At 52.1% G+C, this 15,478-nt stretch overlaps 1 protein-coding gene across 4 annotated transcripts in view; it reads left to right on the top strand.

Annotated features, from left to right (window-relative positions):
* Plc21C (Phospholipase C at 21C) overlaps positions 1-15,478 on the top strand; it is a 571,303-nt gene that overhangs the window by 464,933 nt on the left and 90,892 nt on the right. For all 4 annotated transcript variants that reach the window (XM_075698222.1, XM_075698223.1, XM_075698225.1 and 1 more), the window contains exon 18: positions 3,184-3,433. In XM_075698222.1, the coding sequence (XP_075554337.1) occupies positions 3,184-3,433 (250 nt within the window). The remainder of the gene's footprint in view (positions 1-3,183; positions 3,434-15,478) is intronic.

Raw genomic sequence — 15,478 nt, 5'->3', positions numbered from 1 at the left:
TCATTCGTCCTGAGAAATAAAGTCCTGTACAAAAGAAATTTTGAACATAGTGTAGAGACGTTTCTGCTCATTGTACCTTCAAAGTTACGACTCGAGATATTGGAAGCATGCCACGACGACCCATCAGCAGGACATTTAGGAGTGAGCAGAACATTCGCTCGCATCCGCATGAAGTATTACTGGCCAAAGTTATTGAATTCTGTGCAACACTACGTAAGAACCTGCCGGGACTGCCAAAGACGTAAAATACCACCACTCAAGCCAGCAGGTCTCCTACAACTGATACAGCCACCAGAAACTCCATTCGCACAAGTGGGAATGGACTTTCTTGGCCCCTTTCCCACATCGTCGTCAGGAAAGCGTTGGATCGTAGTTGCAACCGACTACCTAACTCGATATGCCAAGACAGGGTCTCTTGCCAAAGGAACGGCCAGTGAAGTAGCAGATTTTTTCGCCACTAACTTAGTACTACGGCATGGCGCTCCTAAAGTTCTCATCACAGTCTGAGGAACCATATTTACTGTGCATTTGACACAGGCCATCATGAAATTGAAACACACCAGTCACCGAAAAACCACCCCATATCATCCGCAGACAAATGGGCTGACTGAACGACTGAACAGAACGCTGACTGATATGTTGTCAATATACGTGAACATGGAGCACCAAACATGGGACAGGATACTACCGTACGCAATGTTCACGTACAATACCGCTGTACAAGAGACGACTCAAACGACACCTTTCCAACTCGTTTTTGGCCGGACCATCACCACAACCTTAGATGCAATGCTACCAGTAGATAGGCCATCGAAAATGACAATGACGTCAGCGACTTCACACAAAAGCCGAAGAAGCACGGCAGCTGGCGCGACACCGCATTCAGCAGCAGCAGCAGCAGCAGCAAACCGACGCGGACCGATACAACTTGCGACGAAGAGACGTCCGGTATGCACCTGGAGACAAAGTATGGGTGTGGACTCCCGTACGAATGTGTGGCCTATCCGAGAAACTTCTTCGTCGTTATTTTGGCCCCTATGGGATAATTCGCCGAATAAGTCCATTGAACTACGAAGTTGCTCCAGAAGGTCAAGTAACCTCATCACAACGGCGGCATCGAACAGAAATCGTCCATGTTGTCCTAATGAAACCATACTACGACAGGCAATAACTGCTTCCGCCTACAAACATTGCGAGTTCATGACAGTCTAGAAACCACCGCCTTCTGTATGAGCATTGGGACAATGCACTCTTGGAAGGGGGACAATGACACAAGGTGATTTCAAATTACGCGTGCCAGCCGCTTCCTGCGTCCGTCCAGCTGTTTACTGTTACCTGTGAAAGGTAGCGGCAGTGAAGCGGGCAACACGGGCTCGCAAGGCACGCGCAATCGGAGCAACGTGCTAGGAGCGCGGGACACGAGGGAAGAAGAAGTGCGGGACTGCGACGAAAGAGACTACGGACATTTTAGCGAGGCTCTCGCTTAGCTGTTTGTCGGGCACAAGTTTGCCCAACGTAAAGTTATTAAAGTAGCGTCACTCAACTGTGCGTTACAATATTAAAATTAATATTTATCAGTAGATATAAACAAATCGGTGAAACTATATAAATTAATATTCTTAATTCAAGAACACAACAGAAAATTAAAAAAAAACATTACTTCACATACACATCTTGTCATCAGTATTTGGATTGTTCAATGAAAGAAACTACAAAAATGTGACATATAACAATGCTTGCTTTCGCTTTGCTCTGCACTGTTGAATAATTAATCATTTGGCTAGTTGGTCTTGCATTGCTGACAAAGAAAATCAGCGCGAACAAAAAAGACAGCTCACATGGGAAGAAGAGGCAAAGGCAAGCATTACACTTGTTATGCTCGTCTTTTCTTTACGTGTGAGTTATCTTCTTGCTTGCATTAATTTTCCTCATGTCGCAAGGCTTGGTGGTATAGACCAGGCACAATCACTAAGGTCAGAATCTTGCGGCAGCACCTTTAAGAGGAACAGTGCAGAACGAGGGTGAGTGCAGAGAGCACACACTCGAAGCACGGCTTTTGAGGCCTCTCTCTACGCCGGGCCTTTTAAAGATTGTGGCACCACATTCAGGATTCCTTTCTCCTGCTTTTGCAGGTCTTTCTCTGATGTTCTGATGAAAATATTTCAACTCAAAGTTCTATTTTCTTGTAACACCACCTATGATCAAAAGTGGCATAGCTATATAACATGAATCTGCTGAGTCAGTCCGTGGTGTAACAAATTGGCCATATTGTAGCATGGACAAGCTGAACTTGTTTTTTGTAACAGAAATGAGCAGCGAGACAAGCCCACCTCATTAATCTGCGGGAGGTAAAAAGATAAACTTCACCAGTGTATTACCACGTGTCATTTTACTTTTTGCCGGTGTTTGCGCACACCACTGTTATCAAATTGTAATTCAGTGCAAGACACAGCTTCATTATATGAAATTTTGTGAACATTTTCTCGAATTCTATCTGGAAAATAAGGCATGTCTGATCAGATTGTGCACATGTGAATAGTGTTGTATGCTCACAGGCATAAGTGATTGCTCTGCAATGTACAATGAGACATGTATAAATGATGACTGTGCTTGTTACTACCGTGATTTGAGTGTTTGTACTGCAGTGAAGCTGATTTAAGGAGCCAACAACAGCAATTTTCAGGGCGTTCAAAAGTTTGAACAGTAAAGGTGTTGTTCAATTTGAATCGAATAATAACTGATTCGAATCGAAGTTTAAAATATTCGTACACAGCTACTATTACATAGGTCACGTGAGTATGCAAAAGGTACATCTACAAAGCAATAAGCTAGTTTACAAAAAGCACTAAACTATCACACACGTCAGTATGTTACTTCAGAATGAGAATAGAATGAAAGAGTACCTGTACTAATGTGGCAGCTTACGATATGGATCAGGCTAAACAGAAATTAAAAAGAATAAAATATAGTGTAACAACCAGCTCAAGGGTTGTGAGCTTGCCTAGTAGGTTTATCGCTAAAAAGCGCAGATGGCAGGATGGGGGAAACAGACAGGACAGTGCCTTTCACCCATCGTCTGCACTGTTCCACTGTAATAATGAATAGCTGAGGAGTTATTTTTATTTGTCAGTCTCTTTGAGAGCTACTTCTCGTTGCTCAGTGCCAGTGGCCATGACTGTGCAGAGTCTGCGGAGGCAAACCTGTTGGCAGAACCCCTTGGCAAGCTGCGGGAGCACAAGTCAGTGCTCAAGGTGCAGGCCAAGCTGGAGAAGGAACTGGGAGGTGTGCGCAAGCGCTTTGACAAGCTGCGTGAGAAGGAGCGCGAGGGACAGGTCCAGCGGGCTGACAAGCTGGCCCAAGCTGCCGAAAAGCACCGTGCCCAGCTCTCCAAGTCACACTCCAAGTTCGGAAAGAAGTTATCATGTGGGGATGTGTGAGTACATTTAATTATTATGTTTGTGGACTTCGGTGCAAAGTGACAAGACAGAAAAGACGAGATTATCATTGAACTTCAACTGAAATTTTTGCTACATGAAAAGGAGAAAAGCTGTGATCGACCTGACTGCAACATGAAGCTACAAAGGGAAATCATATGGGTTTCTCAGAGAGAAAGTCTCGCTGTTAAAGAAAAATTCCCATATTCGGTATTCCTGTGCTTCAAGTTGTCGATTAATTTGCCCTTGCGCTGTAATCTGCTAGCCACATGTTTAGTTCAGATAGTAGAGCGACTACCTCAGAAAGGTGTTGGTGTCGGGTTTGATCCCCTGACTAGAACAGACTTTTCTTCAACTGTGACGTCTTTTTCCTGAGAAATCCATATAGGTTTAGTTTGTAACTTCGTGCTACAGTCAGGTAGATGACAATATTTTTCCTTTCATGAATGTTCATCCATTTTGCTGGCATTCGGTAGAACTGATTTGCTACACACACAAAAAAAATGAGGTGTTCACAGATTATGCAGAACCATGCAACATTTTGTGCATAGCATGCATGAAAGACATTAGTTGATTCAAGCACATCCTAAAATGTGTACGATAACTGGCAGTTAGTGTAGGAAGACTGTCTTGTTCTGCTTTTTAAATTTGGTGTTTCTGCTGTCCTTTATGAAATCGATTTTTTATTCCGCCTTCTCCTGCAATATGTGAAATTTATGTTCTCTGTGTATCTTATGCCAAAGCCACACTGCTCTATTAAACAGCATACTTGATGTCATTTTAAGACTTGGGTCTTTTGAGTCCTATTATAGAAAGATCTTATAATGTCACTGCTAATGCATGCAACCAGTGCTGCTAACTGAGAAGCTAGCTTTCCCCTAACTTGGATGAACAAAAACTTCTGTTTCCATAGGCCTTTTGCAAAATGTGGTGCTTTGGTTTGCGATTATGATTTCTGTAATAATTTTTTGTTTGTGTTATGCAAATAGGCTGCAAATCTTATAATTTATATTTATTTCTAAGCTCATTTAAAATTGATGTCACTGTGCAAGTTGTTGTGCTAAAACACAGCCTGCTGATTGAAGCTTGTGGGAGTTCCTTTGGTCTACCGGGGCGCAGTCGTTGCTGTACCTCCGGCTCTGGACTTATTCGCCATTGCAAGGAAGTGCCCCCCCCCCCCCATATGCCTGCCCCTCGACCGCGCGCCGTTTTCCCCCGGCACAGCGGCCGCGTCCCGCAACGTCATGCTACGCGGCCCTCCAATTGGGTCGTGGGGCGTGATGTAGGGATGAAGCCCCGACTGGGGAAGATCGCCGGGTGCGGGGGAGTCGAGCTGCGGCAGGGACAAGCGCCGGTCACGAGAGTATGTGAGCGACCGGCTATTTATGTCCCTAACGCCCCCGGCCTGGGGACGTTCATGTGCTTTGTCACCTTGCATAAATGCGGCTTACTGAGTGGCTCTGCGTTCTGCCCTTGCGGTAGTCGCAGGCACTCGGTGCATCACATTTTGCGTATCCAAACCGTTGCTGACCAGTGTCGGTGACGGGAAGCGCTAGGTAGTGTTTGCGAATGCATTTCGGCCCGCGTGTGCGAACCATTGTTCGACGTGCCGTGGAACTTGCCTTCCCCCGCCATCGGGGGGGCCGCAAGCGCCGAGTGTGCTCAGTGTGTTTGGGTGCAGTCTGGTACGTGCTGGCCATATTGTAATCAATAAATGCATTGACTGCCCTGGACGTCTTGTGTTCCTGGGAGAGCACCCATACGTACGGCCAGAGCCGGCCAGGCCTTTTGGCTCGGTGCTCGAACCTGCGGTGGGTCTATCGGCATACGCCGTCGGGAAGCTCCACTTCTCGGGGGGGGGGGGGGATGCTTGGTGACGCTGTGTGGGAGACGTAGAGTGAGCCCACATTTTGGCACCCAACGTGGGGCAGTAACTGCCTTTGCATTTCTGCTGTGCGTACCGAGCCAGAGACCCGCTTGATCGGCTGGCCATGCCATATTTTCCAGCTTCAAGGATTCGTCATTGTCTATGACTCTCACGGATGTTGCTCTGTTCGATTACTCAGCCGATGCTGGTGTCGAGCTAGAAGGCACTACTCCACACCCAGAGCACGTAACACGGAGTGCTAACTTAGCTGGCGCAGACCTCCTAGATACGCATGGTGTGTCCACGCCGCTTTGCGATGGGTGCGGATCTCCCAATGCAGTGATAAGCAACGATGAGCTTGCCGCCATGAAAGAAAGGAGACTTCCGTGAACCCCACCCGTATTCTGGAGCTACGCGGCTGTGGCCTCCACTGCCGACGGCGAGCGCTGAGGGAGTATGAAATTGCCGCCTGCCGTGAGTGCCATTGTGCGAGGTGGCGAGGTAGCCTCAGGTCGCGTCCAGTTGAGCGAAGTACTACTAACTGAAATGAGGGAAGGGTTGCAGGTGCCCCAGCATGCCCAAATCCCGACGGCAGATGCTCCTGGTGAGTCAAGCGCACCAGACGCGGGGACGTTGCTTAGCGAAGCCACGTGACTAATTCAGGCTCTTTTGAGTGCCCTCCGGACTTCCTTGGAGTCGCCAAAGCACTCGCGGCCGGTGGTTAAGCTGGCAATGCCCACATATCGCGGTTACACGGATGCGGTTAGTGTGACAGACTTCCTCGACGGTTTGGCGCACTATCAGGCAGCTGTAAGGCTTGATGACCACGAAATGCTGGCTCGGGTTGTGCCCGTCGCTCTTAAAGAGCGAGCAGCACAGCGGTGCAAGCTTTCCAGCAACTGCGCAACGACGCTCGAAGATTTCAAGGCAGCTCTCCGCCAGGAATTTTCGCCCGTTGACCAATAACCAATCGTAGGACCAATCGTAGGATGCTGCGTGAGCTCGAGTTGCGGACACAGGCCCTAGAGGAATCGCTCCTCGAGTATGTGCGATCGATGGAGGAGCTGTTTCAAATGGCAGAGCTGATGGCCTCCGGCAACGAGAGAGTCGAGCGAGTGATAAGGCAGGCTGACCCGACTTTTGCAACCTACCTGCACGGAAGTTGGTTCCGTGATCTGGAGGACATGGCCGCCAAGGCCAAACATATACAAGGGGACCTGCTGGCCATGCGTGCCTACCACCCTCCACCGCCCACAAACGAAGCATTAGAGCCCCGCTGTGCGTGGACGGGAACTTTCTTTCACTCACACCAACAGCAATCGCCCGCGCAGTCCGCCTTTGCGGTGGGCTTTGAAAACCGACAAGTTCGGGGAATCAGCGAACGCGCCTTGGATCCTCATGCGTACGTGCGGTGCGCGGCCAGTACGGGGCACATGCCCAATTCGCCCCCTCAAATACGCGAAACAATCTGCAGCAGCGTGCGTCCAGCCGAAGACGCATTTCCCAAACGGCCTGAAGGCAGCACAGCAGGCGAAGGAGGAGGACCGGAGCAGAGCACTTTCAACCGCTAAAATGCACGTGGCGGAGTCCGCTGTTTCGAGTGCAGTGAGTAGGGCCACATTGCTCGTTACTGCCCCAGACGCCCCCTTCGGCAGGGGAACGAGGATGGGGGTCAGGCGTGAACACACGTCCGACCGAAGTGATTGTCACTCCCTCCATGTGTCATGCGGGCTTACCTGCGGATGCATTCGCGCCGTTCATCACTGTCACTATTTCTTTCTTCGTAAGACCCATATAATGGTAGACATTGCGAATGGAGGCTATAAGGTTGCACTGTTTTCGCCTTTGAGGCTTTTTGCTGACCCTCTGGCTCCTGCATGTTTCGGCGCGGGGCGAGTGCCTGACCCGCACGGCGTGCTAGATGAGGGGGTTGAGCCCCTTCCAAAGCAGTCTTTTGCGCATACTATTGCTCAGGTAGATGTGCCTGTGTGAGGTGGTGCGTTCCACCCTTTGATCACCCGTGTGATAGGGTTGATCCTCAGACAGAAATCTGACATGTCCGAAGTTCTGTTCAGCTGTGACGAGCTGTTCACAGAAGACCCAGGTTGCACTGACCTTGTGCACCACAGAATCGAGACTGGGGATGCACGTCCTTTGAAGTGCAACCCCAGGCCATTTAGCCTGTCTAAGAGACAGGCCATCGATGGTTTGCTTAACGAGATGCTGGCGACTGGTGTCATCAAGCGTTCCGATAGCCCCTGGGCATCTCCCGTCATCCTGGTTCCTAAAAAAGATGGTAGTTTCCACCTTTGTGTTGATTACCATCGTCTGAACGCACTTACCCATAAAGATGCCTATCCGTTGCCAAGCATCAAATCAATTGTGGGCAGCCTAGGTTCAGCAAAGTATTTCACGACTCTGAACGCTGCTAAAGGCTACTTACAAATAGAGATGGAACCTGAGGACAAAGCAAAGGCTGCCTTCACATGCCATCGTGGGCTTTTTCAATTTTTAGCAAATGCCCTTTGGTCTGTGCAATACTCCAGCCACATTTCAGAGGCTAATGGATCGGGTTCTGGGTGACGCCAAATGGTCCCATGCCATGTACTACCTCGACGACATCGTGATCTATTCATAAACGTTTGAGGAGCACATACGTCACGTTGGGGACATACTTGAGAGGCTCAGATAAGCGTGCATGACGCTAAATCCGGCAAAGGCACAAGTGGTGGAAACTTGAGTCCACTTGCTGGGGTTCACCCTAGGAAGAGGCTCCATTGAGCCGAATTCGGAAAAGCTCCGGGATCTCCTGGATTTTCCCACCCCCAAAGATGTTCGTGGCCTCCGCCACTTCCTGGGAATGGTCAATTTCTACCGGTCATTTATTCCATCTTGTGCGAAACTCCAGGCACTGCTGACAAAGTTGTTGGGGAAGTCTGTGGAGTGGTGTTGGGAACCAGAGCATGAGCAGGCATTTCGCGGTGTGTCCCGAGCCATCGCCGAACCAGTGCGCCTCAGATTGCCTGACCTGACCAAAAAATTCGCCGCTCAGACCGACGCGAGTGATTTGGGATTGGGGGCTGTCCTCCTTCAGGAATTCGATGGTGTCCTGCACCCTCTGGCTTTTTCTAGTCGGGTGCTGCTCCCTGCAGAGAAGAACTACTCCGTGACAGAAAAGGAGTGCTTAGCGATTGTGTTTGCACTAAGGAGATTCAACTAAGGAGATTCAATCTATTTAGGCGGCACGAAATTCGTCGTGCAGATGGATCACAGTGGGCTCAACTGGCTCATGAGGCTTCGCGAACCTGCGGGTCGGCTGGCATGCTGAGCACTTCTAATACAGCACTACGACTTTTCAGTGAGTAACAAAAGTGGAGCACAAACGTCGTGGCAGGCGCGCTTTCGCGTGCGCCGCTTCCTTACTTGGCTGATGCCGGAGGCGAGTGGCGGAAGCCACCAACGTGCCCACCTGTGCGAGCGGTAAAGTGGCCGAGGAAGAGAGGGAGACCATCTTCGGGCCCCCATCTATAGAGGAGACGGCAGTAAAAGAGGTTTTCGGCGTTGTACAGCCGAGCGGTGACGAGAGTTCTCCCTCAGTGAGGGCAATAGTTGTAAACGTGCCAAAGGGGAGCATTGTGAATAGATTGCCCGGCACTGGTGGTAACTTAACCGTTCATGACTGTGCCTTTAATGAACACGATGTCACCACGCATGATGTCCTCGCGCGTTTGCAGAAGGGGTTAGCCGCAGAAAGACAGCCGCGTACCACAACACAGGAGACCGAGGCCTTTGCAGTATCTCCAAAAAGAAGCAATGGAACCAGCTCTCCCTCTGGAGGGACCCCGATTCATTTCAGCCGAGAGGAGCGTCTAAAGGCCCAGCAGGAGGATTTATTTTGCAAGGAAATTGCTAGTAGAGTAGTGGAAATGGAGCGCCGTGACGTTGCTGGTGTTGCAACGAGCGCAGAAGGACCCGGGCCAGCTTGTATTGTTGGTACTTCTGAAGATTCCTACCTGCTGGACCATGATGGGCTCGTGCTGAGATATATTGTTACCAAGGACGAATCTATGGACCTGTTTAAGGTGGTGATACCGAAAAGTCTGAGGCGTGCGCTTTTGCGCTACGCTCACGATGAACAACTGGCTGGACACCTGAGTGACTCAAAGGTCTTTGCAAGACTCAGCCACACTGTCACCTAGCCCGGTATGAAGTGCGACATTTTCCGTTATTGCTAGACTTGCCACGTCTGTCAGACGGTGAAATCTCGCGGTGGCCATCCGCTGGGTTTAATGAAGCCGATTGACAGTCAGCGGCCTTTGCAGTTTGCTGCCTGCGATTAAATGGGGCCTTTTCCAAAGAGTAAGCCGGGCTTTCAGTACCTTTTGGTAGTGGTCGATCACTTTACAAAGTGGGTGGAGCTATTTCCGCTCCGCAAGATGACGGCCTGGGCAGTGTTGGACAAGCTAATGGAAGCTTTCATGCGCTTTGGATTTCCGGAGCGTTTGATTACTGACAATGCGCCTTACTTCACTTCTCAGGTGTTTCGTGGGACATGTACATCCCTTCAAATTGAGCACCGCCTCACATCGCCCTACCACCCTCAGTCCAACCTCATGACACGCTTTTTTCATACTGTGAAGTCAATGCTCACGGCCTTTGCCAGGAGCCAGAAGGATTGGGCAGACCACGTGAACGAACTTGCGTTCGCCATCCGGACGGCAGAAACCCGCTCAACAAGATTCTTCCCTGCTTTCCTCACTTGTGACGATGAACTGGCGAATCCGCTAACCATTGTTACGCATCGCCAAGCAGGCGTCGAGAATGCACCAGGGGACCTTTCCTCATATGCATTGCAGCTTTACTCTCGGCTTGCCCGCGCTTTCTCTAGAGCAAGGGACAGCTTAAGAGCCGCCCGAGCCCAGCAGAAGGCTCAATATGACAAGAGTCATTGCGACGTCTGCTTTCAGGTTGGTGACTTGGTGCTTAAACGCAACCACGCTCTTAGTGATGCGAGCAAAGGGTTTTCTGCAGCGTTGGCTCCTAATTGGCTGGGGCCTTACTGATTGGAGAAACGACTTTCACCACTTGTGTATGAGCTGATGGATCCTCAGACGAGGAGAACCAGGAGCTGCGTTCACATTGCCGACTTGAAAGCCTACCATTTCAGGCCAGTTGAGCTGGCGCCGGAGCCCAGCAATCTCAGGTGTTCCGGGGAACAGAGCACGTCCAGTGTTTCCAACCGCTTTCGGCTGTCGCATCGATACCCCCTCAGGCAACGCCCACCATTGTGAGGTCGCCCTCACATTTCCAGACCTTTCTGGTAAAAGAAATGCATTACTCCTGCTTTCTGCCTCTGTGAGCGAGTTCTTTCTTTTCTCTCGGGATTTCCCGCATAGAGGCCAGCGTGCCACGGTTCCATCCCGCCCCAACTAGATGTCAATAAGACACATGTGCATTCGTTTGCCTTTTGTTCAGTGCTTGTATTTCTTCTTGTTTAAATAATACGCGCGAGGACATCATGCGTGGTGACATCGTGTTCATTAAAGGCACAGTAATGAACGGTTAAGTTACGGAGACCAGTCCAAAAAAATTGGCTGAAGGCTTAGCTTGGTTAAGCCTGGAAGATTGCGAAAGCAATACAGTCGCCGACCGATTTTCCGGACTCCAAAAATTCGGACATGCCCGATTATTCGGTCAGCTTTGCGGCACCGCCATTCTCCCCATAGACCATAATGTATAACAACTGCCGAAAGTTCGGACACCTTGCAACCTCTCGTCTGATTTTTCGGACACTCCTTGAGCCAACTCGATCGAGGGCATCATGCACCGACCCTGACCGGCGCATAGTTAGACTTGCTGAACGCCATTTTTGTTTTGAACGGAGCCTCCTTGCTGCCCCACGAAGTGGCGCTACTGGAAGTCCCCGCTCATCATCATCGTTTCTGCCTGGTTCGATAGAGTGGCCGTACAGCAGTTCCGGTTTCAACTTAGTAAGCCATGTCAAGACAATCCAGCAGCTGATTTGTTTGTTTCGCGCACGACGCTGCGAGCAGGCCACGTTTTTCGTTTGTGTGACTGGTGTCAGCACGGTGGTGTTTGCTTTGTGTGCTGTGTCGAGGTTTCAGTGAACCAACGCGGCGTACGGAAACATCGCGTCAAGTGTCTAATGCCGCCGACAGTGCCCGCGCAGACTGCGCTGGGAAATGCCGGCAAGCGGGTGCCGGGAGGCCTAGGATTTGTCGCCTTCCGATGTGCTCCCTACTGACGTGGAAAATGTTCTGCCGAGACCTGCGCAGTGGTTGCATTGCGATTCGGGACACCGTCTCATTTGACAGTTTCACAGGTGCTGACACTGCTGTACTGACATGCACAGAACTCGACGACGGCGAGATCATTCGTCGGGTTTCTGCTGCACCGCCGGACGATGACTCCGAGTCGGAAGATAACGCACCATGTGCTACGCTGCCGTCGCATGCGGAGCGTGCACAAGCAGTGACTGTAGAGAGAAGTGGTTCTTGAAGGGAGAAGGAAAGGTTGACGCTGTTTTCTGCAGCCCTTGCGGGAGCGCGGCTCAGCGTCAACAGGGGTGGGGGGGAGAGTGGGAGCAAAGGAGATAGGAGAGTAGAGAGTTAAAGTGACGCCATGGGCAGCGGCTGAGCAGTCCGGCAGGGAGGGCCCATTGGGTCCGGTAGGAGTGGTGATCTGGTGGCAAGGCCACGGGGGCGGTGATCCAGCAGGAGCCAAATGATTGGGGCAGGTCGAGTAGCCTGTAGTGGTTTGGATAGCCGTGAGGCTATCCATCTTTGCAGAAAATCCTAGAGTCTCGCCGAGAGCCCCGACGAGTCGAGGTACTCGACGACACTTAGGAGGGCTGGCAGCTCGCTACGACCAGGGAAGAGGATGTCTTCCTGCCGTGCAGAAGGAAGCCCCAGGCGTCGGAACTCCTGCAGGAGACGGTCACGCTGCTGCAGGTAGGCAGGGCAGGCCAGTAGGAGGTGCTCCAGGGTCTCGGGCTCAGCACAGGAGGCACAGGCTGGAGAGGCGATGAGGCCATGCCGGTGGCGGCGAGCACCCGTCCAACAGCAGCCAATCCTCAGTCGCAGAAGGAGGGAGGTCTCCCTGCGTGCAAGGCCGCACTGTGGAAGTGGTCGCGGAGGGCGGCCCAAGGACGTCCGCTTGTCCGGATGGCAGGCCAGCAGATGGCGCCGAAGCCTGTGGCTTGTGAAATCATTGGCTGTCACAGCCAGGCTGGGCGGGACCATGCAGTGGTGGGCACGCTTAGCCAGTGCATCTGCTTCCTCGTTGCCCGGTATCCCTACGTGGGCTGGAAGCCAGTGCAGGGAAACTGAGCAGCCCGCCTCCTGGTGCGCCATCAGCCTTGTCGAGAGCAGGGCAACCCCGAGGCTGGCCCTTTCTGGCCTCTGCAGGCTGAGAAGTGCCGCCTTGGAGTCGCAATAGATGGTCACTGGAGTCACCGGCAGCTCCTCTGCGAGTAAGTCCACAGCCAGGTGAAGGCCTGCTACCTCTGCCGCTGTTGACGTCGCATGGTCGGGGAGGCGACACTGCTTGCTCTTCCGAGTGACTGTACTTTCAGCCGCCTATAGTGACCGTACGACCCTCTCCGAGATTCAGGCTTATCTGATTGCGCGTAAACGGAACAACGTGCAACGGCGCACTCACGATTTCTTCAAGCCTACTGCCGAGCCCGAATAAGTGCGTGGAAATAAAGGATTTAATTTTTTTTTCTTAATCTGCTTTTTCGGACACCTGTTTATTCGGACATTTCCGCAGTCCCCGTCAGGTCCGAATAAACGGTCGGCGACTGTACCCTTGGCTGCGCCTTGGTTCGGCTGATGGTGTGGACATGGTTGCCCTTTGTTAAACTTATGGCTATACATCATCTGACATAGCGCAAGGCAGCGTGCCGATCACTGCGAGGAGCCGAGCTGTAGCCCCATTTATCCTCCTAGCGTGATGTCACACCAGCGAGCGCCCTCTCTCGGTAGTGCCGCAGCAGCGGCGCGCAAGGCTTCGCCTCCACCATCTATGCCGCGAGCTGGGGCCCTGTCTCTCGGTATGGCATGACGTCACACCAGCGAGCGCCCTCTCTCGGTAGCACCGCAGCAGCGGCGTGCAAGGCTTCGCCTCCACCATCGATGCCGCGAGCTGGGGCCCCGTCTCTCGGTCTGGCGTGACGTCGCGCGGTCACGTGACGCACAGCTGTGTAGGGAGGCGCCACGACCACCGATGGGCCGAAAGTGCGAGCAGTATTGCTTTTGCAATAAAACACGAAGTATGGCCACCTGGATGGGCCAGGAGGGTGTATCGGCACCCCTCTGCTATGTGTCAGTGAAAGCCTGACCCACGCAGTGAAGAGCAGAGAGGAGCCAGCACCCCGTGCTCTATCCTTTTAAGGGGCACACGCTCACTCTAACGGATGCGGCTACGGGCGGCACGCACCTGCCCCTCCCTGATGGTGCTGCTACCTGCGGGACGTGCGAGACCCTTGTTATTCACCATAGCCACTACACCGGCCGAATGCTCACAGAGGAGAAGGGGAAGAGTGCTGCGCGAGATCCCCCGGTGCCTTCTGGCGTGGCGACGGTGCTAACAGACGGTGAGCTGGCCCAATTGTGCTGGCAGAGGATGCGCGAGGACCCCGGATTTGCAGCACTCGTTCATCGGGGGGCTCCAGACGATGGAGAGGCAGCCCACAGAGAGCGACGGATTATTCCGCAGAAACAAACACATCCGAATGTGGTGGCCAGCGACCAAGTGCACGCGATGGCATTGGAATGAGATGTTCGGGACTGAACGCTAAGGCTCCGGGGACGTGTTGCCATTTTATTTTCTAGGTGGAGTTCTTTAACCTTTTTTATGCTTATTTTTGAGTGTCTGTGTGTGTTTTTTTGTGTAGCTGACAGTGCACTTATTCTCGTGGTATTCTGGGGCAGTGCTTTATACAGTTCCCTTTAAGTTATTTGGTTGTGCGCAATTTTCATTGGGTTTGCTGTTTGTGTTATATAATTATGCTATTAGTGTATCTGCCCCGATTATGACATTCTCATTTCTTTAATATGTGTTTAAGGGCTGGAATGGCGGCAGGAGGTTAGCCGTCCTTGCAGTGTCTGATGCTGGCTGATACAGGGGGCTTTTGCTTTGTGTCGCATGCCGCCGGCTTATTTCTCAGCTGGTAGGGACACTTAAGGGGAGAGGGATGTGGGAGGTCCTTTGGTCTACTGGGGTGCAGTCGATGCTGTGCCTCCGCCTCCAGACTTATTCGCCATTGCAAGGAAAACCTCGCCCCCAAATGCCTGCCCCTCGACCATGTGCCATTTCCCCGGGCGTCGCGGCCACGTCCCGCAACGTCATGCTACGCGGCCCTCCGATTGGGTCGTGGGGTGTGATGTAGGGATGAAGCCCCGACTGGGGAAGATCGCCGGGTGCGGGGGAGTCGAGCTGCGGCAGGGACAAGCGCCGGTCGCGAGAGTATGTGAGCGACCGGCTATTTATGTCCCTAACGCCCCCGGCCTGGGGACGTTCATGTGCTTTGTCACCTTGCATAAGTGCGGCTTACTGAGTGGCTCTGCGTTCTGCCCTTGCGGTAGTCGCAGGCACTTGGTGCATCACATTTTGCGTATCCAAACCGTTGCTGACCAGTGTCGGTGACGGGAAGCGCTAGGTAGTGTTTGCAAATACATTTTGGCCCGCGAGTGCGAACCATTGTTCGACGCAGCGTGGAACCTGCCTTCCACCGCCATTGGGGGGGGGGGGGGGGGGGCCGCGGCTGCCGAGTGTGCTCCGTGTGTTTGGGTGCAGTCTGGTACGTGCTGGCCGTATTGTAATCAATACACGCATTAACTGTCCTGGACGTCTCGTGTTCCTGGGAGAGCACCCATACATACGGCCAGAGCCGGCCAGGCCTTTCGGCTTGGTGCTCGAACTTATGGTGGGTCTATCGCCGTATGCTGTCGTGAAGCTCCACTTCTCCTGGGGGATACTAGGCAACGCCGTGTGGGAGACGTAGAGTGAGCCCACAAGCTGTATTCACAGAAGAAGGTGTCAGCTTTGTTACTGCCCAAGGTTGTTTTGCACCTTGAGCAAAGTGCCAAGATTACACAGAAGCTTATCCAAATTGTAAGCAAAATGTGCGCCGGAACTGTCTTACAGATAGTAA

Source organism: Dermacentor variabilis, chromosome 7, assembly GCF_050947875.1.
Source record: "Dermacentor variabilis isolate Ectoservices chromosome 7, ASM5094787v1, whole genome shotgun sequence".
In the NCBI taxonomy this organism is placed as follows: domain Eukaryota; kingdom Metazoa; phylum Arthropoda; class Arachnida; order Ixodida; family Ixodidae; genus Dermacentor; species Dermacentor variabilis.
This window is presented reverse-complemented; position numbering and strand designations above follow the sequence as displayed.